The sequence below is a fragment of the Ovis canadensis genome, chromosome 2, assembly GCF_042477335.2.
Source record: "Ovis canadensis isolate MfBH-ARS-UI-01 breed Bighorn chromosome 2, ARS-UI_OviCan_v2, whole genome shotgun sequence".
Taxonomy (NCBI): Eukaryota; Metazoa; Chordata; class Mammalia; order Artiodactyla; family Bovidae; genus Ovis; species Ovis canadensis.
The window spans coordinates 59,057,189-59,072,144 of NC_091246.1; the positions used below are offsets into that span (position 1 = coordinate 59,057,189).

At 44.8% G+C, this 14,956-nt stretch overlaps 1 protein-coding gene across 1 annotated transcript in view; it reads right to left on the reverse strand.

Annotated features, from left to right (window-relative positions):
- Positions 1-1,917: 1,917 nt before the first annotated feature.
- Positions 1,918-14,956, reverse strand: part of LOC138432640 (phosphoserine aminotransferase) — a 28,442-nt gene continuing 15,403 nt past the window's right edge. The window contains exons 7-9 of the mRNA XM_069574084.1: positions 12,813-12,941; positions 3,957-4,094; positions 1,918-3,056 (exon numbers count right to left, since the gene is read on the reverse strand). Coding sequence (XP_069430185.1) covers positions 2,951-3,056; positions 3,957-4,094; positions 12,813-12,941 — 373 coding nt within the window. The 3' untranslated portion in view covers positions 1,918-2,950. The remainder of the gene's footprint in view (positions 3,057-3,956; positions 4,095-12,812; positions 12,942-14,956) is intronic.

Below are 14,956 nucleotides of genomic sequence, written 5' to 3' on the forward strand. Positions count from 1 at the left end.
TCACGGATACATAAAGAAGAGCCTGGGAGCCATCCAAGATTTTAAGGTTTTGTGAAAAATTAAATTGTATACTAAGCTTTTGAAAATTAAAAATCCTCCTATGAGAGACTGTACCTCTGCCCTTACTGCAGGCTGTTTGCGAAATTCAGGAAGACCTGCCTTCCATTCATTAGACAATTGCTGAGCATCCCCTAAAGGCAAAGCAAGATGTCAGGTGATATAGGTGAAGACACAGGACTTGCTCCTTGCTCTAGTGGGGAAGGCAGGTAAACAGACACACTCAACACAGTAAAGAACAGAATGGAGGAGCTGTGATAGGATAAAAGGGTCACCCTTATAAGAACAAAGGAAAAGGGCATGGTTGCAATGGAGGAGACATAAACAAGGTCAGGAGGTTGGCAGGTGTCTTGAAGGCAGGCTGGTCTTACCAAGCTGGGGCAGGAACTCCAGGCTTACCTGTGGAAACCTGGGCTTATGCATGACATTCCAAGAAAAAGAAACACAAGAAAGAACAGGCCAAACATATACATTGCTGCTGCTGCTAAGTCACGTCAGTCGTGTCCGACTCTGTGCAACCCCATAGACAGCAGCCCACCAGGTTCCCCAGTCCCTGGGATTCTCCAGGCATTACCATATGTAAAATAGCTACTGGGAAGTCTCTGTATGACACAGGAAGCTCAACTCCTCCATGCTCTGTGACAACCTAGAGGGTGAGGTGAGGTGGGGGTGGAGGGAGGTTGAAGAGAGAGGGGACATATGTATACCTATGGCTGATTCATGCTGATGTATGACAGAAACCAACATAACATTGTAAAACAATTATCCTCCAATTAAAAATTAAAAAAAAAAGAAAAGGCCAGACTAGATGCTACAAAGCTGTGACTGCTAGGCTAAGAAGCCTAGGCCTTTTTAAAAACCAAAGAGGAGCCTGAAGTGATCACCCAACCAGCTGTGCTGTAGGGGATGGTGTGGGCAGATGAGGCTGCTGAAATGACCCTCTGAAGGCTGGCAGAGCTGCGTGTGGCAAGGGGAATGAAAATAAGTGGAGATTCAAGAGATTTCGTACAAACCACAGGGACTTGGAACCATCATGTGAATGGATGAGGAAGGAGGTGAAATAGACTGAATGCTATGACATGTAAACACTTGGTTGGAGTCCATGGACTGGGCAGGTTTTGCTATTTAAACATTTACTGCGGTTATTAGTCACATCCTGCACTGAGCCTTTGTTTTATGGCTTTAAATATCCCTGAGAAAAGTTAAAGAGTTATTTCTATCCTCCTTTTCAAAGAAAGGGCTTCCCTGGTGGCTTAGCTCGTAAAGAATCCACCTGCAATGCAGGAGACCTGGATTCATTCCCTGGGTTGAGAAGATCCCCCGGAGAATGGAAAGACTACACACTCAAGGGACTGGAGAATCCCATGGACTATATAGTCCATGGGGTCACAGAGAGTTGGACATGACTGACTGACTTTCACTTTACTTTAAAGATGAGAGAACCAAGCCCTGTAAAGGCTTAGCCCTAAGCAGAGAAACGCAACTAACCCAATTAATTGGTGTAGGGCTCAGACGAAAGATCAGTACAGTCCTCGTTACATAATCCAACAAAACATGAAGATAGCTCAGTACTGTCCTGTTGGCATGTTTTCAGCTGAACTGGGGCAAACTTTGCAGAACTTTATACCGTGAGCTGTGTTATAAGGTCATTTGTTGATACCGTCCATTCCAAGAGCCAATGGAAAGTTACCAGTGTGCTGACTCGTCACAAACATGGACGCAGAGAATGTAAGTCTTGCACCTTTAGTTGAACAAACTGCAGTTCACAGATGCTATTTTTAGACTCAAGTTTTCCCAACAGAAAGTTTCTAAAAGAACAATCTGTCTAAAAAGCAGGTAAAGAAATTCACTGACAAAGACTTAGATGTTTTAGGACTTTAATGTCCTTCATGTATTCAACATAAAACACTGACAATGGATGAATAACAGGGGAAAAGAGTCTTCAGCAAAGATCTTCCCAAACTCACAGCATCACTGGCCAAACACCATACAGAAACAGTCATGTGAACAAAGGAAAGAGGAGTTTAACAGAGATTTTTAGTTTAATGGCATAACTGAAAAACAAAGAAACCACCAACCAACCAACCTTTCTTCTACCCACTGAGAGGAATGGAAAGTGAACCAGGGAGCTTCCAACCCTTGTGAAGTAGCTTTAAAAAGGAAGGGGTAGGGGAGGAACACAGCTGTTGAAAACATAACACTTTAATGCACAAGGTTAAGGATCCTATCAAATTCTCAAAGTCTGAACATACACCCACATGAACTGTATTATTAGAAAACATAAGTGCATGGAGATATAAACTATTTAGTGTTAAAAACAGACCTTGTTATATAAACATACAGTATGTCACTTCCATCTCTTTATGAGAATAACAGTATAAGGAAAAAATTTCCAGTTTGCCTTTTAGTCTGAACTCCTAAACTCACCGCATGGACGGTGGTGACCTGAATTAATAGCTGCAGAACCCCAGGAGACCCCCACTGCTGTCATTTTGCAAAGGATCAAAATTCAGCACCCAGAGGACCCCATCCCACTCTCCATGCTGTTTGTGTGTTTCTAAAAATAATAACCTGCCAATTTGCATAATTAAAGCCACAGGCAGCTTTGAATATGAGATCTAAGCAGAAAGAGTAGCAGCAAAGACAGTATTAGTTAAGAGTTTTTAGAAAAAAGAGAGGGAAGATTTTTTTAAAGGCTTCCAGTTAAAGTCAGAATTAAGATTAAGTACCAACAGTTTGGCAGAGCTGTGTTGCTGTTTTTCTCTAAAAAAGAAAAATCTATCATATCACTCGAGAAAATGCCGTATTTGTTAATATTTTTTGTAGCCATTCCCAAGTGACTTTCAGCTTCGTTCATTGTTCAAGGGCAGAGTATATACTGGTCAGGATCCGCTCATAGCTGGTGCATCTCCAAAAAATTCTTCATGAAGGCTGCCAGCTTCTGGACGTCTTCGACAGTGACAGCATTGTACAGAGAGACCCGGATGCCTCCCACAGACCTGGAAGGACCACAGATGCAGCCATTAAGAACAGGAGCATCTGGCTTAACATCAAGACCACCCTCCTTCCAGTCACCCACTCCTTTAAGAGTCATGGCACCTGAGATCATCGTGTCCAACTTCTAACCTGAAAATACCCATAGGAGGCCAAGAGTTTCAGACATCTCAGTCCTTAGGAATTCTTCCCAACACAGTGAGCGTCATGCTCACATGTGACCTAGGTTAACTCAACTCTTTGATGAGCCTGCTGTACAGGGGGCAGGGATCTGGTAGGTACTCTTGTGCATAAGGACATACATTTTTCATGGAGCCTGAAGGATTAATTAACTCCTCTTTCTGATGTCCAGCAGGAGCAATTGAGGCTCTTTCTTACATTGGACAGGGTGGTGCCAGTTGCCCCATGGACGGGATGGCAAACTCTGAGCTGTCACAGCAGAGAGCCTCAAAGGTAATTTTGACCAAAGCTCCTAGAAGATGGGGCTCCATCATGCTCTCAGCTGAGAAATCATGCTAAGGGTTCTAAAAGCAATAAGAAGATTATCCTGTAATAACTGGTCTTTTTCAACTAGTTACAGTAACTGCTGCTTCAAGCTGGGCAGGCTTCTGGATGTGTTTTACTCTGCATCTGAAGGGGCTTCCCTGGTGCCTCAGACAGTAAATAACTCGCCTGCCAATGCAGAAGACATGGGTTTGATCCCTGGGTCGGGAAGATCCCCTGGAGAAGGGAATGACTACCCACTCCATTATTCTTGTCTGGAGAATTCCATGGACAGAGGAACCTGGCGGGCTACAGTCCATGGGGTCACAAAGAGTCCAGCATGACTTAGCAGCTAACACTTTCACTGCATCTGAAAACTAAACCAATTCTCTGACAAGCTTCTGGATGCGACATGTACTCACCTATGCCCTTTCAAGGAGATCATATTGAGTTCAAGAGCTTTGTCAAGAAATCTTTTTTCTAAAGCATCGTCTCCTTTGGTGTTGCCAATGCGGAATGGAATATTCATCTTGCTTCTATTCTGGGGCTCCACTGGACATCTGAAAAACACGTTTATTGTTGCAGATAATTTTCTGCAATGTACAACTTTAACAAGTCAACAGAAAATTTCTTAAAATCCATTTTCTAAATGCAAACAAGAGGTTAAAAATCTGCCCCAGGACATTTATAATTTACTTAAGGAGACCACTTTTGCATTTGGAAAAGGGAGTTAGCGTTCTCTTATACAACTTGTACTTAACTTCCAAGAGCCTCAGTTTCCTCATCCAAATATTGGGAATATTAATAAAATCACCATTTCAGACAAGTTTTGACACAACATACATGAAGCTTCCAACACAGGGCAGCCACAGAACAACATGAATGACCCTTTCTCTACAAGGCTGAAGAGAAGAAAAAGTTGGTCTGAATAGTGGCTGTAAGACTTAAAAATAATGAGCAGCAACTTTCAAAGCACTTACAACACTGTACTGTCCCAAACCATGTGACCTTGAAACTTACTGACTCTCCCTGTTGTACCTCTCTGATGTGAGAACTAAACAAAGTATTTGCAGAGAATTTCTGTGGTATATTTGAAAATGGCCACAAATTCTCTGTAGCCTTCCCAGCAAGAGGTGGGGCCTAGTGTTCACAGCTTTTGAATCTGGGCTGGCCTTGTGGATTTGCTTTGACCAAGAGACAATCTGGAGGGTTAGGGTGGGTAGGGAGGTTCAGGATGGGGGGAACACGTGCATACCTATGGCTGATTCATACTGATGTACGGCAAAAACTATCACAATATTGTAAAGTAACTATCCTCCAATTAAAATAAATAAGTAATTTTTTTTTAAAGAGAGAGACTGCAACAGAAATGATGCCATGCAACTTCCAAGTCAAGGCACATGCAGCTTCTATACCTGTCTTGCTCAAACATTGCTGCTATGTAAGCAAGCCCAGCTAGCCTGCAGGAAACAACAGCCCCAGCCAACAGCCAGCACCAGCTGCCAGACAGGTGAGCATGGCCATTTTAGACTCTGGGTGAACCACCAGATGACTTTGGTTGAATAAGTGATCTCAGATGAGACCAGCAGAAGAAACCACCCAGCTGAGTTCACCTCAACCTGCTGACGGAAAAGAATCCTGAGCAATGAAAATGGCTGTGGTTTTAAGTCAGTGTTGAAGTTTTCTGTGTGTGATGCAAAAGCAGACAACTGATACACTTTAGAAGAGTGCCTGGGTCACATTCAATGCTATATAAGTATCTGTTAAAATCAAATAAATTTGTCTTTTTATTCCCAGCACCTTGCACGGGGCTCACACAGACTCTGAAAAATGAATGAGTCAAATGTTCATCTAGCATAGGTTAGTATTTGACTTCAGTTTCTGGTCTGGAAAGCAAGCAAGCCAAAATTATTTTTCATTGACAACCAAATGAGACAAACAGAAGGAGAGCTGACATGCTACTCTGAAATACAAGAGGAAAATATGTCATAACTCTCTCCCCATCTTCTCAAGCACATCCTGTTTTATCTTTCCATTTCTACAGGGCAGGATTCATTAAAATTAAACAGCAAATAAAAGCAGTGTGAGGAAGCCCCCCATTAACAGCTATGCTCACCCCTGAGGGCACATACACAGTTCTTGTTAAAGTTAACAGGAGTCAAGTCCACATTAACAGACAAAAGAGACCCAAGAAGGGAAATCAGGTCTCTGGTAACAGGCTTTGAGCCTGAATTCTGGCCCCCACCTTTTCACAGGCAGTAGGTTTCCTGGTTGACATTTAAATTAAAATTTTAGTGTCTACCTCCTTTGATATTCTGCTGCCTCAGGCTCCCCACGTGAGAGTCCAATTATAGAGCCGGAGCAGCAAAAAGGACATGTGGTTTACGGGTAAAAAATATTAAAAGGGGGAAGAATTAAGAACCTGGGTTTACAAATCTGTAACTACAAATCTGTATTTACAGTCCTCCCCCACAAATCTACCCATGCTACTGTGAAAGTAGATGGTACCATAACAGCAATAACACATTAAAACCTAGAAACTGAAGATGAAATTAGCATGCAGCAGATACCTGCACAGTGCCCAACAGTGCCTCTGATGTGGGGCTGAGGCAAAGAAGAAATATATTAAGGGGAATTAGTGGCTTCCAACCTAGCAAGATGGCTGTGTAGGGAATTAAAATTCCACGGAACAAGCCCTGTGGAAGCACAGAGCTGAGCAAGTAATTCTGCCCAGAGAAGGTTGAAAGGTTTCAGAGGAAGGCATAAGGGAGGGGTTAGGACAGGGTGAGGGGAAGGAATGGCGTGTGGCAGAGAGCCGTGTCCATCAAGCCCTGGAGATCCCAGCAAGTTCTTGTAGCAAATAGGGTGCTGGGTGCCTGGCAAGCCCCACCCCAAACTATTGGTGGACCCTAATTTCCTTCATCAGACCCCTCCTGAAGTACACCTGGGTTGACTCCAGATTTTCCCCATTATGTAAGCATCCCACATTGGACTTGGGGGCACCTGATTTTATGCACATTTCCATGCCAGGCAGAGTAGTGGCAGAGGGCAGGTGCCTAAGGTAAGTCTTTGGTCAAAGTGTAAGAGTTGTGAACTTTGATGGGTGTTGCAACCTCACTCCAAAATTGAACACATTTACGCTCGACATAACCAAAGTGTGGTCCCTTGCCAACACCAGCTGTTATCAATGTTTAGAATTTCTGTTGATCAGAAGGAAAACACCTCATGGTTTTAATCTGCATCTCCTAAATAAATTAATCCCTTTCATGTTAGCCAGCTGTTTCTTCCCTGTCGTTTGCTCATATAGTTAGACCACCTCATGCCTGGTTTTTTGTTTGTTTGTTTGTTTATCCTTTTTAATTTGTGGATTCTTCCCTATAGCAAAAGTAACCCTTATAAGTGCTATGCTGCCAAGTTTTTCTCATATCTATCATTTTGTTTTGTTTATGATGTCTTGAACTGTACCAAAGTTTCCAATTTTTCATGTAATTAAATGTCTGTTACTTTACGGCTTTTGAGTTTTATGGCTTATTTTGGAAGGCCTCTGTACACTCTATACTTAAACAGAAATTCTTTGCTGGATTTTATATGTATGTCTTGCATTTCAATGCATTTACATCTTTTTGATTGATTAGAATTTATGCATGGCATGATGAAAATATATAACTCTAATTTTTGTTTAAATGAATTATCGATGCTTCAATCAATTGAAAACATGTTTTTTTGTCTAATTTAAAATGCAGGGACTTCTCAGGTGGTCCAGTAGTTAGGACTTCCTGCTTCCAATGCAGGAGGTGTGGAGTGAATCCCTGTTCAGGAAACTAAGATCCCACATGTTGCCAAAAAATTAACAACAACAAAAAACAAAATGCAATTCTCAAGTAAACAAAAGTTTCTGAACTTTTCCAGCAATCTGTCTTTCCCTCTGCCAGTAGCTTTGTATTTTAATAGATCATATGCTAACATTCGGAGAAGGCAATGGCACCCCACTCCAGTACTCTTGCCTGGAAACTCCCATGGACAGAGGAGCCTGGTAGGCTGCAGTCCATGGGGTCGCACAGAGGCAGACACGACTGAGCAACTTCACTTTCACTTTTCACTTTCATCCACTGGAGAAGAAAATGGCAACCCACTCCAGTGTTCTTGCCTGGAGAATCCCAGGGACGGCGGAGCCTGCTGGGCTGCCATCTTTGGGGTTGCACAGAGTCGGACACAACTGAAGCGACTTAGCAGCAGCAGCAGCAGCGTGCTAACATTACATATTACTAATGTCCACATATGTTAAATATTTTTCAGCTATCCTCTTGCACTAACTTTCCTAGTTAAACACTGAACTAACTAATATTTACTAATGTTTGTGATTATTGTGAATGTAATCTTTCCTCATTTTTTATTATTATCTCTGGAATTTGGGAAAGTAATTGACTTTTACACATTTCGATGTAACCGATCACAAATCTGAACATAATCATTTCTAATCTTTTCCACTGGTTCCTGCATTTTGAATAGAAAGTCACATCATCTGTGATTTCTGTTGTTTCCTTAGTGTAGTAAAGGCTCTGAAACCAGCCCCACCGACTCTCTCCCCACGTTCATACCCTGTCTGATCCCACAGGCCCTTTGCACCTGACCCTAACCTGTCTGTGCTGCTGTAAAACACAGTCTGCTCACAAGGAAGTGACAACAATAAAATATATTAATATCTGTAAAACACCAAGAGCTCTGCCTGCTTTATTTTCAGGTTGTCTCTGGACTTGTCAGGTGCTTCCCTCTTTCCTAAGACCTGGTTCCCATAGGAAGTTGATGAGAAAAGGTGACCTCTGATCTGAAATGGATTCTACCACTTGGACATCTTTAGCATGTTAAAGTTAATATCTAAAACATTTTAATTTGATATATGATGCAGGGCACCCAAAGCCAATGCTCCCTCACAACCTGGAGGGATGGGGTGGGGAGGGAGGTGGGTGGGGGTGTGGTTTCAAGATGGAGGGACACATGTATGCCTATGGCCAATTCACATTGATGAATGGCAAAAACCATCACAATACTGTAAAGTAATTACCCTTCAATTAAAATAAACAAATTCAAAAAAATTAGTATCTAATACATATTAAACATTATGTGTCAGGGACATCCCAGGTGCTTTCCATAATAACCACAGATAATATTAAGAGCTAACTTTCAGGAATGCTCCCTACCTACCAAGTAGGGTTTCTCATGCTTTACACAAATGGCCCAGAGCAAGAGCCCTTAAACCCCTCCATTATATACTCTTGATTCATCTGCATTTTCATTTAACCCTCATGATGGTCATAATATTCTATGGACTTATGTCCATTGTACAGATGAGGAAACTGAGTCGAGAATGGTCAGGACATCTGCCCAAGGCCACATGCTAGTAAGTGGCAATGCAGGGTTTCTACAGCCAAGATGCTACACTGCCCACGTGGGCTCAACTCACAGCCAGCCAGCAACTGTGGGTGGTCAGGCTATAGAATGAACAGGGACTTCAGCAGTGGCCCTCTCAAGTCTTTGAGTCCCCGGCCAGGAACACTGGCAGAGGTGGTCCAACCCCCAGCAAACTGCCCAAAACTGTTCCATAAAGGGGCTGCTTTACCAGGCAGGGGGGCACCAAAAGGGGGACAAAAATGAGGAGCGAAAGTGATGGTAAATGGTAAATTCCAACTCTAGGTTCCTTGGTATTCCTCTTAGAAACTGCTCACCTCCCCTTCAGGGCCATATTTCCACAGCAAAGCCATTTCCTAAAAATCCAGACGCACACAGAGACAGCTCGTGAGTGTCCAGCTGCTGAACAGGGGTGAGGGGGAACAAAGCGTGCTCCTGACTATGGTAACAGGGTTCCACAGTAACTCCATGAGCCAGGATGACATTTTCTGGGCAGGCGGCCCGGGAGTGAATGGGAGTTCCCAGAAAGTGGTTTATTCAGAAGAGGATGTAAGTTCGGGCTCAAAAGCCTGTTCATAAGTGAAGGAGGAGTTTTGCATGGGAAAGTGATCAGATTGCCCAGGAGACGACCCACCTGCCACGTTGGCTTTGGCGGGCTGCTTTCTGGAAGATGCTGGGGAGTGCTTACAGTTAAAGGATCTCAAGTTGGGGGAAGAATTTCTGGGACTTTTGGTGTTCCTTCTATACTTATTTTCTTTCTAATGCTCTGGATTTCTTCCGGGGGCATCACCATTCTTTCTGTCCTCCCATTTTGTGCCTATACATTTCCCAAGAAATACATGAAGTCAAATGCTAACAGAAACATTGGTCTCCCCTTCACAATAGCTGCCACGTGCTCTCACTCACATTCATATTCTGTGCACTCTTAGGAAGCCAGGAAGAATAAGAAGACTTATTCTTCTTGGTAATACCAGAGCCTGAAACCAGGCTAGCCCAGAGGAGTGCTCAGGCACCATTTACTGGAGGGGTGGATGGATGGATGGATGGATGAGCAGATGGACGGTAGATGGACGGGTAAATGGATGGTAGATGGATGGGTACATGGAGGGTGGGTGGATGGGTAAACAGACAAATGGGTAAACAAACTAATGAACTAAACATGTCTTTTGACATTTCCACACTATCTTTTCAATCCCAGCACAAGCCATGCCCACTAGGCAGCCCACTCTCTGCTCTCCCAACATACTACTTTCTTCCCTCAGTGCTTTACAGGGGCCATTCTTTCCCTTCCTAAAAATTTACAGAAGAACTCTGCCTAACTCTACTCCCGCCCAAGGCTGAAGCTCATCTAAAAGCCCTCCCGTCTCCTCCAGCCAAAGCAGTATCCTCCTGTCCTCAGCTCCTGACTCATCATTTAGCCCTTGGCTATGAACTCCTTGGACCATCTATGGCCAATCACGCATGTTAAAATGGCTCTAGTAAGTGCTAGTGGAGTACCCTGGCCTCCCCTCTCACATATCAGGATCTAAAATGGAAGATTCCCAAGGGCCAAGCCACAGAACCACAGAGAAGGCAGAAATGCATAGTGGGGAATCCCTTCCTCCAGATGGCGTATGGAAGAGGACCCCAAAGGTTAAGTCATTCAGCCAAGCTGGACTCCCTGAGGGCTTGTGGCTGCAGGCCAAGAACTCATAGGAGCAGGCAATCAGTTAAGGGCAGAGATGACACCAGCAGTTATGGCTGCCCCATAAGTACACTCCCACCCCTCACCCATGGTTGGTTATGGAGATGTGTTACCAAGTCCTGGTAAAACATACAACTCTAAGTCAGGTTTGAGGCATCGTGTGTGTGTGTGTGTGAACTCTAAGTCAGGTTTGAGGCATCGTGTGTGTGTGTGTGTGTGTGTGTGTGTCTTATGTGGTCCACTGAGTTCTCAAAAGAGAGCAAAAATTCCTTTGTTATTGTCAGCTAGATGTTTTTGTTACAACAGACTGAACTCCGAAGAGTAAATACCACTAAGAAGGGGGTCTTGGCTTGGACAATGAGAGTATCTATGTTGGTTATAGAGATGTGTTACCAAGTCCTGGTAAAACATACAACTCTAAGTCAGGTTTGAGGCATCGTGTGTGTGTGTGTGTGTGTCTGTGTGTGTGTGTGTGTGTGTCTTATGTGGTCCACTGAGTTCTCAAAAGAGAGCAAAAATTCCTTTGTTATTGTCAGCTAGATGTTTTTGTTACAACAGACTGAACTCTGAAGAGTAAATACCACTAAGAAGGGGGTCTTGGCTTGGACAATGAGAGTATCTATGTTGGTTATGGAGATGTGTTACCAAGTCCTGGTAAAACATACAACTCTAAGTCAGGTTTGAGGCATCGTGTGTGTGTGTGTGTGTCTGTGTGTGTCTGTGTGTGTGTGTGTGTGTGTCTTATGTGGTCCACTGAGTTCTCAAAAGAGAGCAAAAATTCCTTTGTTATTGTCAGCTAGATGTTTTTGTTACAACAGACTGAACTCCGAAGAGTAAATACCACTAAGAAGGGGGTCTTGGCTTGGACAATGAGAGTATCTATGAATATGTGTGTAGAAATGGGCGTGCATACACAGCATAAAGTCAGATCCTCCCACAGGAGTCCCCACCTTGAAGGAAGGGAAAGCAAATGAAAGCATCACCTGTTAAGCTCTTTGTGTACCAGGCACTATAGTAGGTACTTTATATGTGGCATTTTGGTGAGAGGCCTGTTGTAGGGGGTTGAATGGTGGCCTCTGCAAAGGTTTATCCATGTGCTCACCTTCACATTCACCTGTGAATGTGACCTAGTAAGAAAAAGGGTCGGGACTTTCCTGGTGGTCCAGTGGCTAGGACTCTGTGCTCCCCATGCAGGGTGCCAGGGTTCAATCCCTGGTCGGGGAGCTAGATCCCACATACTGCAAGACCTGGGGCAGCCAAATAATTAAAGTAATTATTGCAAAAGAAGCGAAAAAGGGTCTTTGCTGGTGCAATTAAGCTAAGGATCTCTGGATGAGATGAATCATCCTGGATTATCTGAGTAGGTCCTATATCCAAAGACCACCTTTTGAGAGACGGAAGAGAAGACACACAGGAAGGAGAAGGCCACATGAAGCAGAGGCAGAGACTGGGTGAGGTGGGAATGCCCAAAGCCCCCAGAAGCTGGAAGGGGCCAGGAATGGACTTTTCTCGGGAGTCTCTGCAGGGAGCAAAGCCTTGCTGACAGCTTGACTTTGAACTCCCAGACTCCTGATAACTGAAAATAAATTTCTCTTGTTTTAAGCCACCAAGTTAATGGTACTTTTGCTCTAGCATCCCTAAGAGATCAATACAAGGCCCATAGCTTTTCTGGTGCTGGTCCAGGGGTCAACACATGTTCATGAATCAATTAGTCACAAGGACATTTAACTAGGAGTCAACTATACCAGAGCCAATTCCATTCACTGACTACAGGCCCGGGACTGGAGAGTTTGTCCTGTAATAAGGGGAAAGAGTAAGCTTTTCTAAAAGGGTAAATATCCCAGAGAGGTCAGGAGTGGGTGCTTATACCGAGGGTCTCCAGTGGAGTCCTGAGACAAAGCTGAGATCTTCTGGCATGTTCATGTTTTGTCCCCGGGGACATAGAGAGGAGGTGGTGGGGAAAGAGGGCTGTGCAGTGTGAGCAATTTCACCACCAGTGGGAGACAGGTCCCAAAGCTCAGTATTCCTGGGGTTCAGATGCAGGAGGGAAAACTCACGTGCCTCACACTCCTGGGGACTTCAATGTCTCACAGAAAGATGGCTGCATCCATGTTCCAAAACCAACACAGCATAAACACATTTTTCAATTCACAAGAGGCAAAATGTGAGATAAAAACCATCCACTTACACATAGAATCCTTGAGAATTATCAATAATATCATAAATCATTTGTGATTTGATAGAGCTAAGCTTCTCCATGGCTGCTGCCCCGCCGTTGTTCTTAATCCACTCCAGGACCAAGCCCATGACATAGATGCTAAAATAAAGAGTAAAAAAAAAATGCATATATCCATTTAGATCAGCTTTGTACAAATGACAAGATATCTGAGCAAACTGAAGCTGTACTAAAATAGACTTAAAGACACCATTAGACAAATTATTTTTAAAAGAAAAAAATTATTTAAAAAAAAACTGCTGAGGGGAATTCCCTGGTGGTCCAGTGGTTAAGCCTCCAAGCTTCCAGTCCAGGGAGCACAGGTTGGCTCCCTGGCTGGGGAACTAAGATCCCATATGGCACATGCCACAACCAAAAAATGAAAAATAAAATGGTGCTGAGGGCTCCGTGTGCACCTCAGTGAAAGCCCACAGGGCAGGAACAGAGGTCTTCTGTGGAAAAGACACAGCTCAAGCTGGGCATATGGAGAAGGCCAGCTATGCCCTCTCTGTGAGGGGGGACAAAGGTTCCCCAGAGGAATTTGTGTAGGCTTAGCTGCTGGGTGTCTAGGTCCACTGAAGGTCTGGGGTGGGCCCCCCCCCAACATAGCTGCTGCCTCGTTTATTAGCACTGTGGCAGTGTGGGGAGGGGAAGACACACAAGAAGCTTGTCCCAGGGAAGCCCAAGGTACTGCCTGCCTCCTTCACTGCCTCCAGGTGGCTGGAGAACGCTGGTATTTCTACCCCCAGAAGGCAGCAGCCAATGTGGGGCTGCCCAGGGGCACCGGGCAGAGAACGGCCTGCACCCAGAACCATGCGATGGCTCCTCCAGAAGCTTCCCCAGCGCGCTCCCCAGATGGCCCTGGAAGGAATGAGAAATGGGGTCCAGGGCCAGAGGGGAGGGAGCTCAAAGCAGAAATCAGCCACTGGGTGTTTACAGCCTCAGCTGAAGCTCTCTGGATAAAGACTGAGAAATCAGAGGGACAGAGGAGAAAGGAGAAAGCAAGGGGAGGCAAGCAACGTTCAGCAGGCTAGGCGCCCTGATTGGCTGCTCTCCCTTTTACTGATCAAAAAAGTCTGAGGCCAGAGCTGCCATTATCTTATTTTACAGATGAGGAAACAGGCTCAGAGAGCTTGACTCTGCATGATTTTCACATCCAATAAGTAGCTGATAAGGCAGGATTCCAACCCCAGCTGGTCTGATTCCAAAGCCCCAGCTCTTTTCAAAATAACAAAGGGGCTCCAGACCCTCAACCGCTATCTCACCTGTCAGTGGGGCGGTCAGGCTTGCACCACAGCTCAGACACAGGTGCCAAGAGCAGCTGCTACAGGGGCATAACAGCTCACACGTGTGTTCTAAATAAGGCGTTCTCCCACTTTCCTGTAAGATGCTCTAGAATTTCCATCTAACCCCAAACTGCTCGTTCCCCCAGGAACCACATAAACCCACCCTACCACATGATCCCAGCAGAGTCACCTGTGAGTCCTGCCTGTTCAACAGTCCATTTTGGTGACCAAGCTTCACTTCTCACTGCAGCTGTTTTCCCAGGGTTCCCAAGCTGCTAGTTCAGTCATCAGATCACAGCTGCAGCAAAGGCTCAGACCAGGTCCATGGTCCCAGCCAGACCTCAGTACCCGCACACTTCCCTCTTGGTGTGTGACCCAGCCCCATACCCAGACTCACTGCCCATGCTCCTGGCTAATCCTAATGAGATCTGAGCAGCACAGTCAGCGCAGAACCCACCCATTTTACAGGCCGCCCAGAACTAGGACCCTTAGCTTTTGTCTACCAGCCTCAGTGTAAGGCAGATGGCTTGGAAGGAAGTGAGTTCTCCTGGAGACCAGATGCCCCAGAAGTGGAAGGATGTCTGGCCTCATGACTCAACTGGAACCTCTAATGCATAGCTAACACACGCTTCCACTCCCATACCATCCAAAATCTTCAAAACACAGGGGTCCTAAGATGCTTATGCAGCCTTGCATCTTGGTCTCCATTCTCCCCACTAACCAGGGTATCACTTTTAACTGATGTATTGTCTTCACTTCTAAAATGCCACCAGCTTGGGGCTTCCCTGGTGGCTCAGACGGTAAAGAATCCAACTGCAATGCAGGAAACCC